Source organism: Cannabis sativa, chromosome 9, assembly GCF_029168945.1.
Source record: "Cannabis sativa cultivar Pink pepper isolate KNU-18-1 chromosome 9, ASM2916894v1, whole genome shotgun sequence".
Classification (NCBI taxonomy): domain Eukaryota; kingdom Viridiplantae; phylum Streptophyta; class Magnoliopsida; order Rosales; family Cannabaceae; genus Cannabis; species Cannabis sativa.
In genome coordinates, this window is record NC_083609.1 from 58,866,748 (window position 1) to 58,885,281 (window position 18,534).

The 18,534-nt window shown below is 30.4% G+C and overlaps 3 protein-coding genes across 3 annotated transcripts; 2 read left to right on the top strand and 1 right to left on the bottom strand.

The window, feature by feature from the left end:
• The first annotated feature begins 106 nt into the window (after window positions 1–106).
• LOC115722276 (probable linoleate 9S-lipoxygenase 5) lies at window positions 107–6,952 on the top strand. Its single transcript, XM_030651442.2, has 9 exons — window positions 107–446; window positions 1,137–1,414; window positions 1,691–1,931; window positions 2,604–2,969; window positions 3,585–3,670; window positions 3,784–3,891; window positions 4,625–4,929; window positions 5,282–5,545; window positions 6,003–6,952. The coding sequence occupies exons 1-9, from the start codon at window positions 239–241 to the stop codon at window positions 6,754–6,756; spliced, it is 2,610 nt and encodes an 869-aa protein (XP_030507302.2). The 5' UTR covers window positions 107–238; the 3' UTR covers window positions 6,757–6,952.
• A 2,018-nt stretch (window positions 6,953–8,970) lies between these two features.
• Window positions 8,971–12,659, top strand: LOC115724163 (co-chaperone protein p23-2). Its single transcript, XM_030653630.2, has 6 exons — window positions 8,971–9,134; window positions 9,264–9,447; window positions 10,718–10,877; window positions 12,006–12,040; window positions 12,139–12,184; window positions 12,262–12,659. Exons 1-6 carry the CDS (start codon window positions 9,130–9,132, stop codon window positions 12,303–12,305), a joined length of 474 nt encoding a protein of 157 aa, XP_030509490.1. The 5' UTR covers window positions 8,971–9,129; the 3' UTR covers window positions 12,306–12,659.
• Window positions 12,660–13,276: 617 nt separating this feature from the next.
• LOC115722096 (uncharacterized) lies at window positions 13,277–17,839 on the bottom strand. Its single transcript, XM_030651218.2, has 10 exons — window positions 17,677–17,839; window positions 17,307–17,571; window positions 15,921–16,022; window positions 15,595–15,764; window positions 15,384–15,517; window positions 15,122–15,299; window positions 14,472–15,021; window positions 14,282–14,394; window positions 13,944–14,193; window positions 13,277–13,853 (listed from the first exon to the last, which is right to left on the bottom strand). Exons 1-10 carry the CDS (start codon window positions 17,745–17,747, stop codon window positions 13,617–13,619), a joined length of 2,070 nt encoding a protein of 689 aa, XP_030507078.2. The 5' UTR covers window positions 17,748–17,839; the 3' UTR covers window positions 13,277–13,616.
• Between the last annotated feature and the right edge of the window lie 695 nt (window positions 17,840–18,534).

Below are 18,534 nucleotides of genomic sequence, written 5' to 3' on the forward strand. Positions count from 1 at the left end.
AAAAGTTAAGAAAATTAACCACACGAAATTGATAGATTCTTATCCAAATATATCTAACTATTATCGATAATTTTCCCTATATAATACCATCAATTTTTCCCATAGTTTCTTCATCATCACCACCACCCACCACAACTATATATATATACCACTTTTATTCATTTTTGTAGTCTTCTCAGTTATATATATTTATATATTTTCAGTTAATTGCTTATTGGTCCTTGAAGAGTTGATAAATATGTTTATTGGGAAAGTGGTGGATGCATTGAGTGGTGGAAATAATGATGATAAGAAGATGATAAATGGGAAAGTTGTTTTGTCGAAAAAGAATGTGTTGGAGTTCAATCCATTGGCTACTTCAGTTAATGCAGGCTCTGCTATTTTGGATCGAGTCGTCGAGTTCTTAGGTGGTGGAGTTTCTCTACAGCTTGTTAGTGGTCACAATGGTATGTATATCAACATATATATATATATATATATATATATTTATAATACATTTATAATAAGAGAAAGAGTACTAATATTATACTAATGTATTGTTAATACACTAATAACGATATGTCACATTTTATAGTGCTCCTTAACATTTCTCTTAAGCTAAAAGAAATACTAAAAATTGTCTTTCAAGTGTTAAGCATTTGACATTTTGATATGAAAAGATTGTTAGATAGTGCACGTTTTGAATCATCTATAGTTTTATTTTTCTTCAAGTACCTCAAATTGATTAAGTAGATTAAAAAGTTAAAACTTTGGTGATCACACATAATTAAAATGGACCCCACCTAACCAACGAGAAATGTTAAAACACTAGTAGGTCTAGCAATCTCTAACATGTTATATTATTATTATAGTACAATTAAGTATCGAGTCCTATATAATTTAATATAATAACTTTTATAAAATATCTTTACACCTCATAGTGGTGCTAGGTACCATGAGTATCTCATAGCATCATGAAGCTAGCTAGCTAGGGGGGCGAAAAGTTCCATGATCTCCAATGATACTCGAAGAGATTTACGATTGTTTAACGATTTTTTATAATTATTATTAAATTAAAATATGTAAAATATGATATTAAATTCTTTTGAAAAGAAATTCTTGATAGCCTTTTTCACATGTTATAAATTTTGTTGCAGCGAACAAAGTTGGTAAAGAAACAAAGTTGGAAGATTGGGTTACTTCTGCACCAACCATAATACCGGGAGACTCAGTATTTAAAGTGAGTTTCGAGTGGGACGAATCTATCGGAGTCCCTGAAGCTGTGATCTTCAAGAACAATCACGTTGAAGAGCTCTTCCTCAAGACCATTACCCTTGATGATGTTCCTGGTGAAGGTGTTGTTCAATTCATTTGCTATTCTTGGGTTTACTCAGCCAACAAATACGACTACGATCGTGTATTTTTCAGAAACAAGGTATATACAGAGACGAATCCACTAGACAAAAAAACTGTATTAATTTTTTTTTTTAATATATATGTTTTATTTTATTTGATAATTAAACACAAAAATATAGTGTAGAAGCTCCTGTAAATATATTTATAATAATTTAACTAGGTATGTTTTTTAATAATAATTAACCCCTTGATAAAATAAAAATTTTAAATCCGTCACTGAGTATATATACGTTTTTTAAGAAATATGCTCCATTTCATACAAGTCATCAATGAATTTTTTTTTTTTTTGGTATAGTCATATCTTCCAAGTGCAACACCAGCACCATTGCTTAAGTACAGAAAGGAAGAGCTTCAGAACTTGAGAGGAGATGGAAAAGGAGAGCGTAAAGAGTGGGACAGAGTCTATGACTACGATGTGTACAATGATTTGGGTGAACCTGACAAAGGTGAGGACTTTGCTCGTAAAATTCTTGGAGGGAATAGCGAGTTTCCTTACCCTCGGAGAGGAAGAACAGGCAGACCACCCACCAAAACAGGTGATGTCATTGGATACATGTGAACTCTAATCATTAACTAATATACATGTATTCAAGCTTAGCCCTGGGCATAGGTGGACTAAACTTGTGCCTAAGGCCCACCTAGCTTAGGGGCGAAAAAGAAAATTTCTCTTTCAAAAATACACATTTGTTTTTTATTGATTTTGAAAATATCACATATTTTTTTTCTTATGACCCACTAAAATTATGTATTTGTAGGTTTTTAAAATTGTGTTCTAAAAGATAAGAACACAAGTTTTGTAATTTTAGATATTGAGAATCATGAGGTTCTATCTCAAAACAATTATAATGAGTGGAGTAGCCCATATTCTTATATATGGTTCAATATTTTTACATTTGATCCATCTGGGACAATATTGTCTAATATTGGAAAAACAAAAAAGGTGCCTAGTTGATGTTTTAGATTTTTTTTTTTTTTGAAAAAAAGTGTAAATAATAAATTAATTTATATATTAAGAGAAAAATACATATTTTTAAAATTTGTAATAAATAATGAAATAAAGTAATTTGAAAGAAAATAACTTTAATTTTATTGCCATTGAAATTTTAATATATATTTTTTTTTGTAACTTTGTTTTTAAAAACAAAATTAAATATTTAGTTATTGAGTCAAACACCCTCTAACTTTCTTCTTCTTTCTCTATTAAATAGATCCTAAAATTGAGAGTAGGCTAAAGGCAGTGAATCTTACAAAACCACTAGATCCTGTTGAATCTTTAGACATTTATGTTCCAAGAGATGAAAGATTTGGTCACTTGAAGATGTCAGATTTTCTTGCTTACGCAATTAAGGCTTTATCTCATGCCGTCGTACCTGCTCTAAAGCATTTCTTCGATGAAACTCCAAACGAGTTCGATAAATTCCAAGAAGTACATGAGTTGTATGAAGGAGGATTGGAGTTACCAACAAAAGTATTTGATAAAATAAGGAAAGCTGTTCCGGACGACATGTTGAAAGAGTTGCTCCGATCTGATGGTGAAAAATTCCTTGAATTTCCTATGCCTGATGTTATCAAAGGTATTCACAACATATCCTATTTGCACAATTTATAACACAATTTTTTCTTCTTCATATGATTGCATGTATTATAGTTATTACTTATATCCAGTGGCGAAGGGAAGAAGGGCATGTGGGACCATTTTTCCCCACTTTTTGTTCATATAAATTTTGTATATAAATTTTTAAATATTTTACCTTTATCTCAAATATTTTTATTTATATCCTAGTAAAATTTATATTTTTCACTTTTATTCTTACATATATTTATTTGTATTCTCACAGAATTTATTATTTTTTTTAATAAAAATTATATTTGTCATTAATACTTTAATTTTTTTTTCCTCACTAAAATATTGGACTGGCTTTGCCACTAAATATATATAGTATACATTCTACCCCTTTTTGATTTTTTTTTTTTAAATAATTTACAGTATTGAAAATAAGTTTCAAATAATCAATTGTGCAAGTGCCTATTTTTTGCTATAACCGTGAAACTGGTTATTTTGAACTCCGTTTTTAATACTAAATTATTTTAATTTTTTTAAAAGTTGATAGAATTTCTATTATAATTATAATTTACACTATCATATGAATAAAAATGAATTAAGATATAATTGTTTCAATGATTTGTAGAGAGTAAATCTGCATGGAGAACAGATGAAGAATTTGGAAGAGAAATGCTTGCTGGTGTTCACCCTGTCCTCATTGCCAGCCTTAAAGTAATCTAATTTTAATAGTTTGATAAATAATTAAAGAATTTTTTATCAAAAAATATATATATATAATTTTTTGTTGTATATGAATATATAATTTAGTCTAATTTTAATTACAGGAATTCCCACCCACCAGCAAGCTAGACAAGAAATTGTATGGTGATCACACTAGCAAAATTACAAAAGAACACATTCAAAATTACTTGGAGGGGCTTGATGTAGATACGGTATTGCTCGATCATTATTTTGACGAAATTATATTGTATATTCACTTTATTTTATTTGTTTAAATTTTACTTTTATTTTTATATTCTTTAACTTTTATAGATGATGTCCCCATTATACTCCTTAGGTTAATATAAATTATGTGCTAGATTTAAGGAGGGTGAGAATATATTAGGGAACCCACATCATAAAAGTGGGTACATTTTAATAAAATTTAATATGAGGGTATTTTTAATTATTAAATACAAAAAAGAAGTATTCCTCAACTTATCCCTATTATTTTAGTATTTTTAGGGTCTTTATTTAGAAAAAAATATGGTATTTTTCAAAATTAGTAAAAAAAATGTGTATTTTAAAAGGGAAACAAATTTTTTCGGGCCCTTGGACTAGGTGGACTCTAGGCACAGGCCTAACCCGCCTATGCCCAGAGTTGTAGGGATACCTAGGGTCGATCTTGAAATTTCGTAGGTCATATGAAAAAAAAATATTTTTGGCCTTTTTTTAGAAAAAAAAATGTGGTATTTTTAAAAATAAGTAAAAAAAATTATATTTTTAAAAGGGAAACAAATATTTTTGGGCCCTTGGACTAAGTGGGCTCTAGGCACAGGCCTAGTCCATCTATGCCCAAATTCAGGCCTGGAGTATTTAAAGTGCTTAAAGAAATTAAGGTTTTTTGTTTATTTATTTTTTTTTATATATTAATGTGGACAATATATTACATGACTTCATTAATAGGCACTGAATCAAAACAAACTATTCATATTGGATCACCATGATTCATTCATACCATACATGAGGAGGATAAACACAACTCTTACAAAGGCTTATGCAACTCGAACAATCCTCTTTTTGACTAAGGATGGCACATTAAAGCCTATTGCCATTGAATTAAGCCTACCACATCAAGATGGTGATGAACATGGTGCAGTTAGTAAAGTATATACTCCAACTGAAGAAGGTGTTGAAGGCACCATTTGGCAATTGGCTAAAGCTTATGTAGCTGTAAATGATGTTTGCTACCATCAAGTCTATAGTCATTGGTATGAAACTAATACATATCAAAGAGTTTTAATTGCATAATTATATGAGTATATATTGTTTTAGATATTGGGTTTTGCAAAAACTACTAATTAGACCATTTATTTTATTAAAAGATAAATTGGACCCAGTATAATATAACCTAGATGTGTTATGATAAAATTGGTTATGTGCTCACAGTAGTATATTTGTACCATTTTGAAAAATATATAATCTATTTTGTTATATAACAAAACTGAAAATCTACGATAATGTTTACAAAATATAAGGTCGAAACCCTAATTATATATAGGTTTGATTGAGTTTAATTTTTTTTTCTTTTATTAATGTATTAAATTTTGGTTTAATTAACAGGTTGAAGACACATTGTGTGAGTGAGCCATTTGTGATAGCCACAAATAGGCAATTAAGTGTACTACATCCAATTCACAAACTATTACAACCCCATTTTCGTGATACTATGAACATAAATGCACTTGCTAGGCAGACTCTTATCAATGCAGATGGTCTTGTTGAGTTAGCATTTTTTCAAGGAAAGTATGCTATGGAATCATCATCATTGATTTATAAAGATTGGGTTTTTACTGAGCAAGCACTCCCAACAGATCTTCTTAAAAGGCAAGTAGTCTCTATTAGGCATAGAAAATACTTAAAAATTAATCATGTTTTAGAATTTGTTATAAAAAATTAAGGTTGTGTTGTAAAGTTGTTTAGGGCAGTAATTATATATGAATTACTATCATTATTATGTTTGACAAAATAGTTAGTAATTAAAAAAATATATATTTTTTTATAATTAATACAATAAATAGAAAGATTTTAGTAACTCAATTCTCATGGAATTATCATTAGAATTTAGTAATTAGGACTCTCAGTTACCTCTAATTATATGATTATAGTGTAATTATATAGTAAGACAAACACATTAAATTACGTAATTACCTCGATTCAATTAGAGGTTGCATGACTTTCTAAACACACTTTTTAAGAGTTTAGAAACTGTTTTCTAATATCTAATTTTTCTTTTGTATCTTTAGTAACATAATATTGTATATGCATGACTTTATAAATACAGAGGAGTGGCAGTAAAGGATGAAAATTCTCCACACGGACTTCGTCTTCTAATAGAGGACTATCCTTATGCTGTTGATGGGCTAGAGATTTGGTTTGCAATTAATTCATGGGTTAAAGAATATTGCTCGTACTACTACAAGACTGATGATACAATTCAAAACGATACAGAAATTCAAGCATGGTGGAAAGAAATTAGAGAAGTCGGTCATGGCGATAAGAAAGATGAAACTTGGTGGCCAAAAATGCAAACCATTGAGGAACTTGTGGAGTCATGCACCACAATTATATGGATATCTTCCGCTCTTCATGCAGCTGTTAACTTTGGACAATATGCTTACGAAGGGTTCCTTCTAAATCGCCCTACATTAAGTCGAGAGTTTATGCCCGAAAAGGGTACTCCAAAGTACGAGGAACTTAAATCTGACCCCGAAAAAGGTTTCTTATCGATAATTACACCCGAATTTCAAAGCCTTCTTGGGATTTCCCTTGTTGAGATTTTGTCAAGGCATGCTTCGGATGAAATCTATCTAGGGCAAAGAGAAAATCCTGATTGGACTTCGGAATCGGATCCTTTGCAAGCTTTTGAAAGATTTGGAAAGAAACTTAGTGAAATTGAAGACAAAATTACAAGTAGAAATAAAGATAGGAATATGAAGAATAGAGTTGGACCTATTAGTTTTCCATATACTTTGCTTATGCCTAATGGTGAGGAAGGCCTCTCTGCCAAAGGAATTCCCAATAGCATCTCAATCTAAAAATTGATCTTATTATATTATAATATTTGTATTGTTTTTCATGTCTTTTTTCTTATGTAATAATTCTCAACTTATGCATGCATGTATGTATGAGTTTGAGTACAGCATTAATTAATAAATAAGTTTATTTTAGTAATTATATATAAAAATTTCACATATTTAATTAATATATATAAAGGTATTTCGATATATTTAATTGCTCCATAGTTCCCATAGATATAAAATTAATTTGGGCTTCTTATTTCAATGAAATTTTATTTTTAATCATTTGAATATTTGAATGATATATGTAGTGGTGATAATTTTTTTTTTTTTGAGTGTAGTGGTGATTATTTTTAGTCACTTATTATAGATATTTTTTCTATTTTTTATGTAGTGGTGATATTTTATCTATTTTTTGGTATATGAATAAATTGTAAATTTATTTTATTTTTATTTACATTTTTGTATAATTATTTATTGTAGTCACCTAAAATCCCCCACAAAATTTTAAGAAATTCTCAAATAATTTATAATATAATAAAATCAAAATTCAAACAAATTATTTATAGATGCACTTAATTATTTATTTAAATACTTATACATGCATGTATTTTGAATATATTGTCGAATTGATCTTTTATCAAACCAAATTCTTTTTTTTTTTTTTTAATTTTTTTTATTTTAATTTTTCCTGCTTTGATTAGCTACCTCTTTCTTTTTTACTATCCTTATCTTTTTCTTTTGTTTCTTTTAATTGTTTCTTCTTAATAATCTCTTTCTCTTTTCTTAATTCCATTTATTCTCCATATGGTCCACAAACATTCTATAAATACAAGAAAAAAAAATACATTTAATCTCAAATACTATAATATATATTATTTATGTTATAATATTTAGTTTATAATGAACTATAAATTATATAATTTTTCACTAAATACTATAATATATATTACTCTTATAATAATATATATATGTCACATTTAAATTAATATTATATTATTAAATCTAAAAAGACTCATATTAATTTGAATTATTTTTAAATTAGTATTTAATTGGAAGAACAAATGTACATGGGGTATATTTACTGTCAATTTTATTTACATAAATAATTAACTGCAACAAAATTCAAATATGTCTACCATCAATTTTTTTTTTTTATAAATAGGTAATTGCAACAAATAAAATTATATAAAAAAAATTGTCCCAATTATCCTCTTATTATATAAAATTATGCAAAAGTGGAGAGAAAATAAATTTTAGATATCATGGCAAGTGTTTGGATTTAAAACTTAATCATCTTTGTTTTGCTAAAAATATATTACTCTTTTATCATGGTAATTTTAAGTCTATCTATTATCCCCTTTAAGGCCTTAAATTGTTTTCAAAGTCCTCTAATTTGTTTCTGAATGAAATGAAATCAACATTATATTGTTGTGGCATGAATGAAGAAGAAATTCAAATAATTTTGGATGCTTCAGGGTTTGTTAGGAACGATCTTCCTTTCAAATATCTGGAGATTTCGATATGTGCTAAAAGACTTTCGGTTTCAGATTGTGAAATAGTAGTGGAAAAGATAGTGCAACGAATCAGAGTATGGGGTTCTCAGAATATTTCTTATGCTGGTCGAATTACTTTGATTAATGCAATTTTGATAACGACACATTTATATTGGGCGCAAATAATAGTTCTTCCTAAAGCTGTTCTAAAGAAGATAAATGCGATATGTAGAACTTTTTTATGGAAAGATACATCTGAAGCGAATGCACCAAGTTATGTATCTTGGGATAAGCTTTGCAAATCAAAAACTAGGGGAGGTGTTGGTTTTAGGAATACTCTGCTTTGGAATGAACAGACTCTAGGAAAATATATTCGAACATTAGCAACTTAAACAAGACAATTTATGAGATTGTTGAGTTCATATACCATTTACATAAATAACTCAAGTTGGTGAAACTATCAATTAACCATAAAGGTTATATTACTACATTCATTTGAACGAGGTGTATTATAGAAGTACTTATATTTTTTTATAACAAAAATTGAACTTTATAATAATTATAAATAAATTATAAAATAATCTTAAAATAATTATAAATAAATAATAAAACAACTATAAAAATAATTTATTATTTTCACTAAAAAGTATTTTTATAAATAAAAAAAATTAAAATGTAAAATTTTAAAAAAAAAAATTATAATTTTTTAAGTGAAAATTTAAAGAAAAAACAAAAATTCCCATTTTAATTAATATTTCTGGAACTAAAAAGTACAGTAGTACATATTGAACCCTTGAATTTGAGAGTTGAAACTTGAAGAAAACCCTTCTTTGGGTGTAAACTGGAACTGAAACTGAACCTAACAAAACAACTCCACTCTCTCCCAAACCCAAACATGAGGTTATCTTTCTTTACTTTCATTTCTTGTTCTGGTTTGGTAATCATGGATATTGGATAAATTCCTGTTCTTGTTTTCTTTCTTTGATTAAAAGTAAAAAAGTTGTTTTCTTTTTTCTGGGTTTTCAACAGCCGGCATCCGGAGGTTCTATGGGCTCAGAGATCGGATAAAGTTTACCTGACGGTGGCTCTTCCTGATGCCAAAGACATCAATGTAAAGTGTGAGCCTCAGGGTTTGTTTTCTTTCTCTGCTTTGGGAGCTCAAGGAGAACCCTTTCACTTCACTTTAACACTTTATGGAACTATACTCCCTGAGGTTAGTGAGTGAGCAATAATACCCATTTCTCAAAATATTATCTTTTTGTTGTTTTAATTTCTTAAGATTAGTACCCATTTATACCCCTATTCATGATGGAGGTGGGTTTTTTCAAAGTCAATCAAATGGGGTTGTGTGAAAATGGTTTAATAGTTTATACCTGATTTCTGTTGTTCATTTTATTAAGTGATTATTTGTTTTTTAGCAATACACATTTCACAAAATATTCTCCTTTTGTTGTTTAGACTTTAGATTGGTTTTTCTGTAGCTTAAGATTAGTACCCATTTCACTTATTGCTATTGATTATATCCCTATTCATGATGGATGTGGTTTTTCAAAGTCAAAATCAAATGCGGTTGTGTGAAAATGTTAGTTTATACAAGATGTATAATGTTATTAGTTTGCTCTGTTATTGAAATAAATTTTGGAGACTTATTTCCAAGCTTATTTATTTTTAGACTATACCAGCCAATGTGTTTTTGTATGGATTGGTTTTTCTCTATAGCTCAAAAATTTCAGGGAAAAACAGTAGTGTCCCCCATTTTACTAATTGCTGTTGAATTGATTATACCCCTATTCATGATGGAGGTAAATTTTCAAAGTCAAATCAAATGGGGCTGTGTGAAAACGGGTTAATTGTTGTCTAATGTTATTTTATTCAGTGATTATTTTCTTTTAGCTAATTTGTGAAATGTTTAATGTTTGGAAACTTACCCTTTTAGAGACTTTTTGTCTACTGTAGACTATACCATTACCAGCCAGTGTATTTTTGTATACATTAGTTTTTCTTTGTAGCTCAAAATTTCATTGAAAAACAGTAGTGCCATTTCACTTATTGCTGTTGAATTGATTATAACTCTATTCATGATGGAGGTGGTTTTTCAAAGTCAAGTCAAAATGGGGTTGTGTAAAAATGTGTTAATAGTTTATGGCAGATGTCTAATGTTATATATTTATTCAGAGATTTCAGTGAAAAACAGTTTACAGTAGTGCCCCCCATTTCACTAATTGCTGTTGAATTGATTATTATACCTCTCTTCATGATGGAGGTGGTTTTTCAAAGTCAAATCATATGGGGTTGTGTAAAAAATGTGTTAATATTTGTGAAATGTTCTATGTTTCGGACACCCTTTTGTTCTGTTTCTGAGATAAATTTTAGAGACTATTACCGAGCTTATTTACTTTTGTTGATGGTAAAGTCATAAATGACACTGTTATTTGTTTGATTCTGTTGTTGTTATAACTGTTCATGTTGGTATATTGATGCAGGGTTGTAAGACAAAACCGGGGTTAAGGAACATAATATGTTCAATCCAGAAAGAACAGAAAGGTTGGTGGAAAAGATTGTTGAAAACAGAAGAAAAACCAGCACCTTATCTGAAAGTTGATTGGAACAAGTGGTGTGATGAGGATGAGGAAGAGTCGAGATGTAAGTTGATTATACCCTTTTTCATTTATCGGGTTTATAAATGAAATATACTTTCTCATATACTGCATTGGTATTTGGATCAGAAGTTTGAGTTTTGTTAAATTATGGTGTTTATTAGTTCATCGGGGAACAGGGTTTGAGTTGATTAGTGTCTGATGTTCAAATTCTTTTATCCGTCGAATAAGGTATGAGTGTTAATAGTGAATAAGCTTTGAATAGGTGGAAGGTTTTTACGGTGCATAAATAGGAGAAAGCAAGAATAGAGTTGAAGTTAGAAGTTTGGTTCAAGGACTGATAAGCTTAACTTTACTGTATTGTTTTTTATTTGGATTGATTATATTCCATAGTTTATAGCATGGAAAATTCTTTGTCAAACTTTGGATAGTTTAATGTTTACTTTTTATGTTACTGATAGGACTGTGCACTTTGACTTTCCTTGTCCCATATAATTAATAATAAACGTGGATTAACTAGTGCTAGTTAGGTAGTGAAAAATGAGACATGTGAGCTACTAATCCAGCTTGATAATTATCAAATCGAATAACCCTGACCTACCATAGTGCAAGTTGAATGGAAAAAGTTTAATATGCTGCAAACTATAGCAACATATAGTACAAAACGAACATATACAGGGCCGATTCAAAGCCACAATAGCTACTACCACATAGCAGCAACAAGAAAAGTCTCGGAAACAGAATTCCTTGCTTTTCTAAATCACTTTGTTTATCCCTTCGGTAACCATGAACTGCAGAGTTCATGATTGATACCCTTCTCGTCTTGTAATTTGACACTTAAGAGTGTATTCAAGTTTTCTGATCCAGGCTTACATAGATTCATAACAATCATTTGCTGAATTTGAGCATTCTTGTCCTCGAAGATCGGCATCAAAGTCAGAGAATGGGGTAGGGACAGTAATTAGTGAACTGGCTGGCATTAGGTTACGAAATCTGTATTCTAGTTATGTGTTATATAGAAACAAATCATGTTAAGAAATCCATGTGTGGAGTAAGAGCCTCAAAGATGTGACCATGTCTTGTAGCTACACACTCTTGTCAATTTTCGAATTTACTATAATATGTCAGAGAGTTCATTTGGATTATTACTGAATATCTTTCGGTTTCTTTACAGCTGACTCTGCATCCGAGGATGGTGATCATGCTGCGGTACGCTGACTATCTTGTTATGTATCGTAAAAATAATGGTATATTAGTATGATGTTTTTTTTTTTGATCTAATTATGGGACAATTATTCATTTTGCAGTATGTCGGTGATGAAGACGAAAGCAGCGATGACGAAGGAATGCTTTGTAAGTGACCCTTTTAAAACAATTCCCATGAACATACTGAGTCTTCCCTGTATTCTTACAATGAGTTCTTCCAACAGATCTCCCCGACTTGGAAAAGGTGCGAGGAAACAAAAAGCGATGAGTGAGGAGTACTAACAAGTAACATGCAGCCGGCGATGCAGTTAAACAACGCCCTTATCAGATAATTGATAGGTATATACTAGGGAACTGTTGAGTTTGATGAATTATAACAAATATATAATTGAGTTGAGACTGTACATAATCTGACAGTGCTTCCTTTTATGCTCTAAATCTAACCTCTCAAATCATTTGGCATCTAAACATGAGATGCCTTTTGCTGCTGTAGTAGTTGTAGCTGTACTACCACGGATTCTTTCCTTCATTTTTTTCTGCTTAGTAGACCTGTTATGGATTAAAAAATCATGTGAAATATTGGATTTTGATTACTATCTGGTGATTTTGAGCATTACTATCACGGGATGATGCCTTATGATTAGTTCGTAATTTTTTATAGAGTAATTTGCGGCATAAATATTTAAGTTATATTCTCGATTATGTATACGTTGATAATGATTTCATATTTAAGGACTATGTACTTACGAAAATTTTAGAAATATAATTTAGATGTTATTATCGTTAAAAATTAAATTTAAGTATTTACGCTGTAAATTATTTTTTTTTTATAAATATATTAAATTATACAATAATTAATATATGATAGTGATTGTCATTGGTGGTCCCATATGGAGATAGTAATGTTTCGGAAAGTATAACTTAAATGGGATGACATGTTTTACTTATCTAACCACTAAATCCCCTTTTAATTTTGTTAATGGTAGCATATAATAGTATTCTAAATCTTTCTTGCGTATGACTCAAAAATAAGTTGCATCTGCAATTGGGAGGCCTTAAGCTTGATTAGCAGATGAGTCTAATTGGAAGCAGATCACCACCAAATTTAGTTTCATAGGTTGCAAAATTTGAATGGGCCATGGGAAATGAGCCATTGTTGTGTGGTTTGTTTACATTTCGAATCTTCACCTAATTTTACAAGAACATAACACTAATAAAATAAAGTGATAAAACAAGTCGCCCATTGCAAAAAATTCCCTAAACCACACGCATGTCATAAGATGTTAGGCACATAAGGTGTGGCGCCTTGTACCAATTCTCTTTCAATTATCCTTAATATGCCAAAATTTAATATTCTGCTCTCAACTGAATTACATACAACACAACATACATTTACTATTCCTGTGTTTGTGTTTCTTCTTTAGAATCCTACTTTATTTTATTCATACAAAAAAACAACTTTTTCCAAGTTTCCATCTCTTTGGATTTTATTCAAAATAGAAAAAGTATAGAAAATGATCCTGTGTGAAAATCTATAATGGTCTCTCATTTCCATAGCTGTAGTATTTGACCAATTCCACTATGTAGAAGATGAAGATTCAGGCACTTTGTCTACCACTCTTACAGGAATAACTGGAATCGAATCCCACCATTCTTTCAATCTTCTATTTCCTCCTTGGTTGTTTCCAAACTTTTGGGTTAATTTTGATGTCATAATGAAACAATACAAAATCAATCCCATTATTATATACTTTGTTGGTATCACAGCCACTATCACACCCAATCCAATTAGAGCCACCATCACCATATCCGCATGCTGCAACCACAAAAAAAATCTCTAACATTAGACAATTGTATCGAACCACATGCTTGATCATTTGAGCTCGCAATTAGTGTTAGTTTTTACCTTTGGGGCCTTTGATAAGAAGATGGATTGAATTTTCAACAATGCTATGTTTGCTTCCTGCACTAAATCAAAAATCGATACCAATTTATGTTGAGCTGTTACCACACTTTCCCTCGTGCTCGTGCTCTTATCAGACGATTTGGAAACTACTATCTCGTTGCATCTCTCCCCGAGCCTGTTTCGTCTCGCCTTGATCATGTACGCCACCACCCAAAACAAGAAAACTGCTATTCCCTTCCCGACCCACTCCCTACATTACCCGAAAATTGTTATGTTATAACCAAATATTTCATCTCTAATAATCGAAGTGCCTACAACCAAATTGTAAATTAACTCACTTGTATGTGATCATTAGAGCCGAAGCCATCACATTGAGAGTAGTTACCGGTTTTTCCCACATTAGGATTTCTTGAAACCGAGGCAAGACAGTTTTAACCGGCTTAAGCAGCTCCTGTCGAGTAAAATTAGCCCTGTTAAGCGCATAAAAGAAAGAAAAATGCCTTAGTATAAGATATTTGAGTTGCATACCATCAAAACCATAGTGCTTTCGGTTATTCCTTCCTCTTTCAAATGCGTTGTAGTGGCTTTCGCTACAGCACTTTCCTTCTCTTCTTCTCTAGCTTTATTTATAGCGCTTTCGAGTGAAGTAATGTTGTCCAATGGACCTCTTAAACTTTCTTTAGTAACTTCATCTTCTAAACTCGAGATCATTGCTTCTCTCACATTCATCCTCCTCAAGAGCGAGCTAGCACTACACGAATGCCCTGGACTCGCCGTCTTAAGACTCTCGGCTATCTTTTCTAGTACATAATCACCCTTCGGTATTTTATCAAATAAGGCGAAAATCAAGAATTTCGTTGGATCAGGGGGCGATAATTTAAGCATCTCTCGTGCTGCGTGGAGCCTTATGATACTAAGTATCGTCCTCGCGTGCATCTCCCATGCTTGGATCGGACACTTAACATCGAATGTGGATAGAAATTGGTGTAAGAGAAGAATCTCCCTTGTCAACGCAAGCCAATGATCGCGTCTCGTCGAGCTAGTTAACTCGGGAAACTCTATTACAATTCCATCTGTTCTAAAACATTGAAAAAAACAAAGTATATTTTCTTATCAATACACAAGTTGATATGCAAATTGGCAATTTCATGTATGTAAAAATGAGTTTATGTCCTTACAACTCCGATGACTCGTAAATTATCGCCTTGTTGAAGAGCGGGGCACCCCAAGGCCCTGTAGCGATCGGTTTCACACTCTGTTCTATGTTCTTTGAGAAATCTATCTTAAGTGCATCTTCATATGATATTACTCCAGATGCCTCAAAGTAAAGAGCATAGTTTGTTAGTGTAAGTCTACCTGAAAACATAACATTTTGTAAGTACAAATGTTGATTTTAATATTTCTTAAAATTCAAATATGAAACTAAATTATGGGACAAACCAGGCCAACTAGTTCCACCAATATGGCGTACAACTCTACTCGAACTAGCGGTTCCTTCGACATGTAGTATGAATTCATCGTCACCGAGCTCCACGCCACATGGAATTTCTTGTTTTTGCAAGTGTTTCATGGATCTACAAAGTTAGAAAACATGTCAATTAATCTGTTCTACTAATTTAATTGAATACAAAATTAAAAGTGTTATTATTACTTGTCGATTTCCTTCAAGAATTTATCGTATGCAGGAAAATGGAGGCGGTTTCTAGTTGAAGCTGTGAGAGATTCAAAGGTAAATCCTCCATTAACAACATCTGTAACTAATACAACCAAAGATCCAAACCATACAAAAGCTTCTTCTCCAACACTTGGCTCATTATCAACCTGAAACAACCATTGTATATGTACTTAAAATATAATACAGAGTAATTGGTAAAATTGCACTATAGTTCAATCATTTAATATGCCATTTTACAAATAATTATCATTTTATTGAAATAAAAGTATATATATATTATGTGTACATATTTATTAACATACAAGAAGTGGCATAATGTCTGAATAGAAAAGAGAGATGTCATCTTGTTCCATAGTTGCTTTTGGTGGCATATACTTGTCTTCTCTTTCCTTTCCAATATTTTCCTGCAAACCCATAAGTGTTATTATATATTTATGTTAACAATGAATCTACACAAATATAGAATTCAGATTTGAATACTCAGTTGCATAAACATTTCATCATAATAGTAAGAAATTGCATTTTTGCTATCTCTTCCTCCATATAACTAATTATTCATAATCTAACAGATCGTTGATGCAAAATATATCCAAATACTATATACCAAATTCACCTTTAACATTTTACTTTTAAGATTCCCACAAGAGAGTGATGTTTTATAAATGGTTAGCAATTTCTCCTTTATCATGAAATTATAAGGACACTCACTCACACCAGTCACACAAGTCTAACCAGTTTTATTGATGAAAATTTTAATACGCCAAAAATTAAAATTTTTTGTTAGCACGTTTGATTTTTTTTTTTTTAATTTATATACGTACAACACTAGATAGTTTCAACAGAATTTTTTAAATGTCTTAAACAACTATAACTATATAATTAAAATATAATTAAAAATTAGAGGGTGTGCGACTAGACCACTAAAGCACCATTATTATTCAATTATATTATTTGAAAACCACTTTGCAGCTTAATTTCTTGGTGAAATCATTATCAACTAAATTAACAAGCCCAACTATTAATGTCTTTCGCTTTCCAAATTACACTTCCTAATTTATTTTTTATTTTTTTTTAACAACGAAATTAAGTTACACAGTTGACGATCGATCCCACTCTGAACCAATAAATCAATTTCCATGTATGGTCCCACTATATATAATAATATTCCAAATAATTATTTATTTTATTTTCTTTCATACATTTATAGAAACCCAATAAGTCAAAGAACATATATATATGCAAACAATATTGCAAATAAACAAACATAAATGATATACACTAGGGCTCGTTTGGAACGCCGTATTAGGCCGTATTGTATTGTATTATATTGAATTAGATTATATATCATATTTTTATATAATACTATGTTAAATTTTAATTTATACTAAAATATTATATATTTAGGTGTCTATAAAAGTTAATACCACATATAGTTTTGTATAAAAATATAAAAATATTCAACACAACACAACACAACACAACACAACACAACACAACACAACACAACACAACACAACACAACACAACACAACACAACACAACACAACACAACACAACACAACACAACACAACACAACACAACACAACACAACACAACACAACACAACACAACACAACACAACACAACACAACACAACACAACACAACACAACGTTCCAAACGAAAACTAATATGTTATATTTATATACCGTACGAGCTTGTTGATGGGCTTGTGAAGGGAGTTCCCAAGCAAGCATGAGATCAAATGTAAATCTAGCAAAAGAGCCATCACCAATAGTTTGATCAATCTTTTGACAAAACTCTTTCACAGCTTTCCCACCACAATACTCCACCAATCCCCTGGAATACCCCTCACCATAACTCCCATGCTCCTCCTCCTCATTATTATTATTATTATCAAAAAAACTACTCTCAAATTCTTCAACCAATTCCTCCACCGAAATCCCCACTGTCCTGCACCACCATAATTAATAATAATAACAACAAAAAAATTATATATATCAATAATAATAAATAATAAAATGGTACTAAACAAAACGTGAAATAATAATATATTACAAGGCGCAACGTTGAACGACGTCGTTTGCAATAGAAGATAGGTGCTTCAGTATTTCATTTCCGGTGGTCATTGTGTTCTGTTCTATATATCTATTTTCTCTCTTTTTGTGTTGGTTAATTAATTAGGTTTTTTTCCTTTTATAAATTTTTGAGTAATAATGAGAAGATAAAGGAAGAGATGTAGAATATTATTTAGAGATTATAATGGATGGGGAAAGGGGAGGAGGAGAGAGAGAAGAGGATGACACGTGGTAGTATGAGAATGTGCCACGTGTGCATATTCATGCAACGTAACACCTGTTGCATGCAATCCTTCTATTCCGGATGGGTTCTCTTTGACTTGTGTCGTTTCTGACTTTTGGAGACTTTCTTCTTCTAAATTCATCTCATTTTTTTATATATTCATCAAAAAAATAAAAAACAATTGTCTTAGATATTAACATTTTTCAAGATTAATCATCTTTATTTACTAAAAGGAAAACAGAAAACTATGGTCTATTATTGTACTCTCTATTTTTTTTTTTGACATTGAGAAAAAAAAAATAGTCTCATTTTTATTATATTATTTATGACATTTAAAATAATATAAACGTGATTTTTTATTTTATATGTATGTGACATAAATTATTTAAACACTACTTGTTATATTAAAAATTATTTTAAATTTTTCAAAATTTTACAAGATATATTATAACTACAAAAAAATTTATTTTTAGTCACAACAAAATTTTTGGCTAAAAGTAAAATAGTTGTGACTAATGACAAATCATCATTCTTATGTTGTGACTAAAAAGTCCGTGGCTAAAACTATTAGTCACAAAATTCACAAATTGTTGTGATTAAATGTGTTTCTAGTCA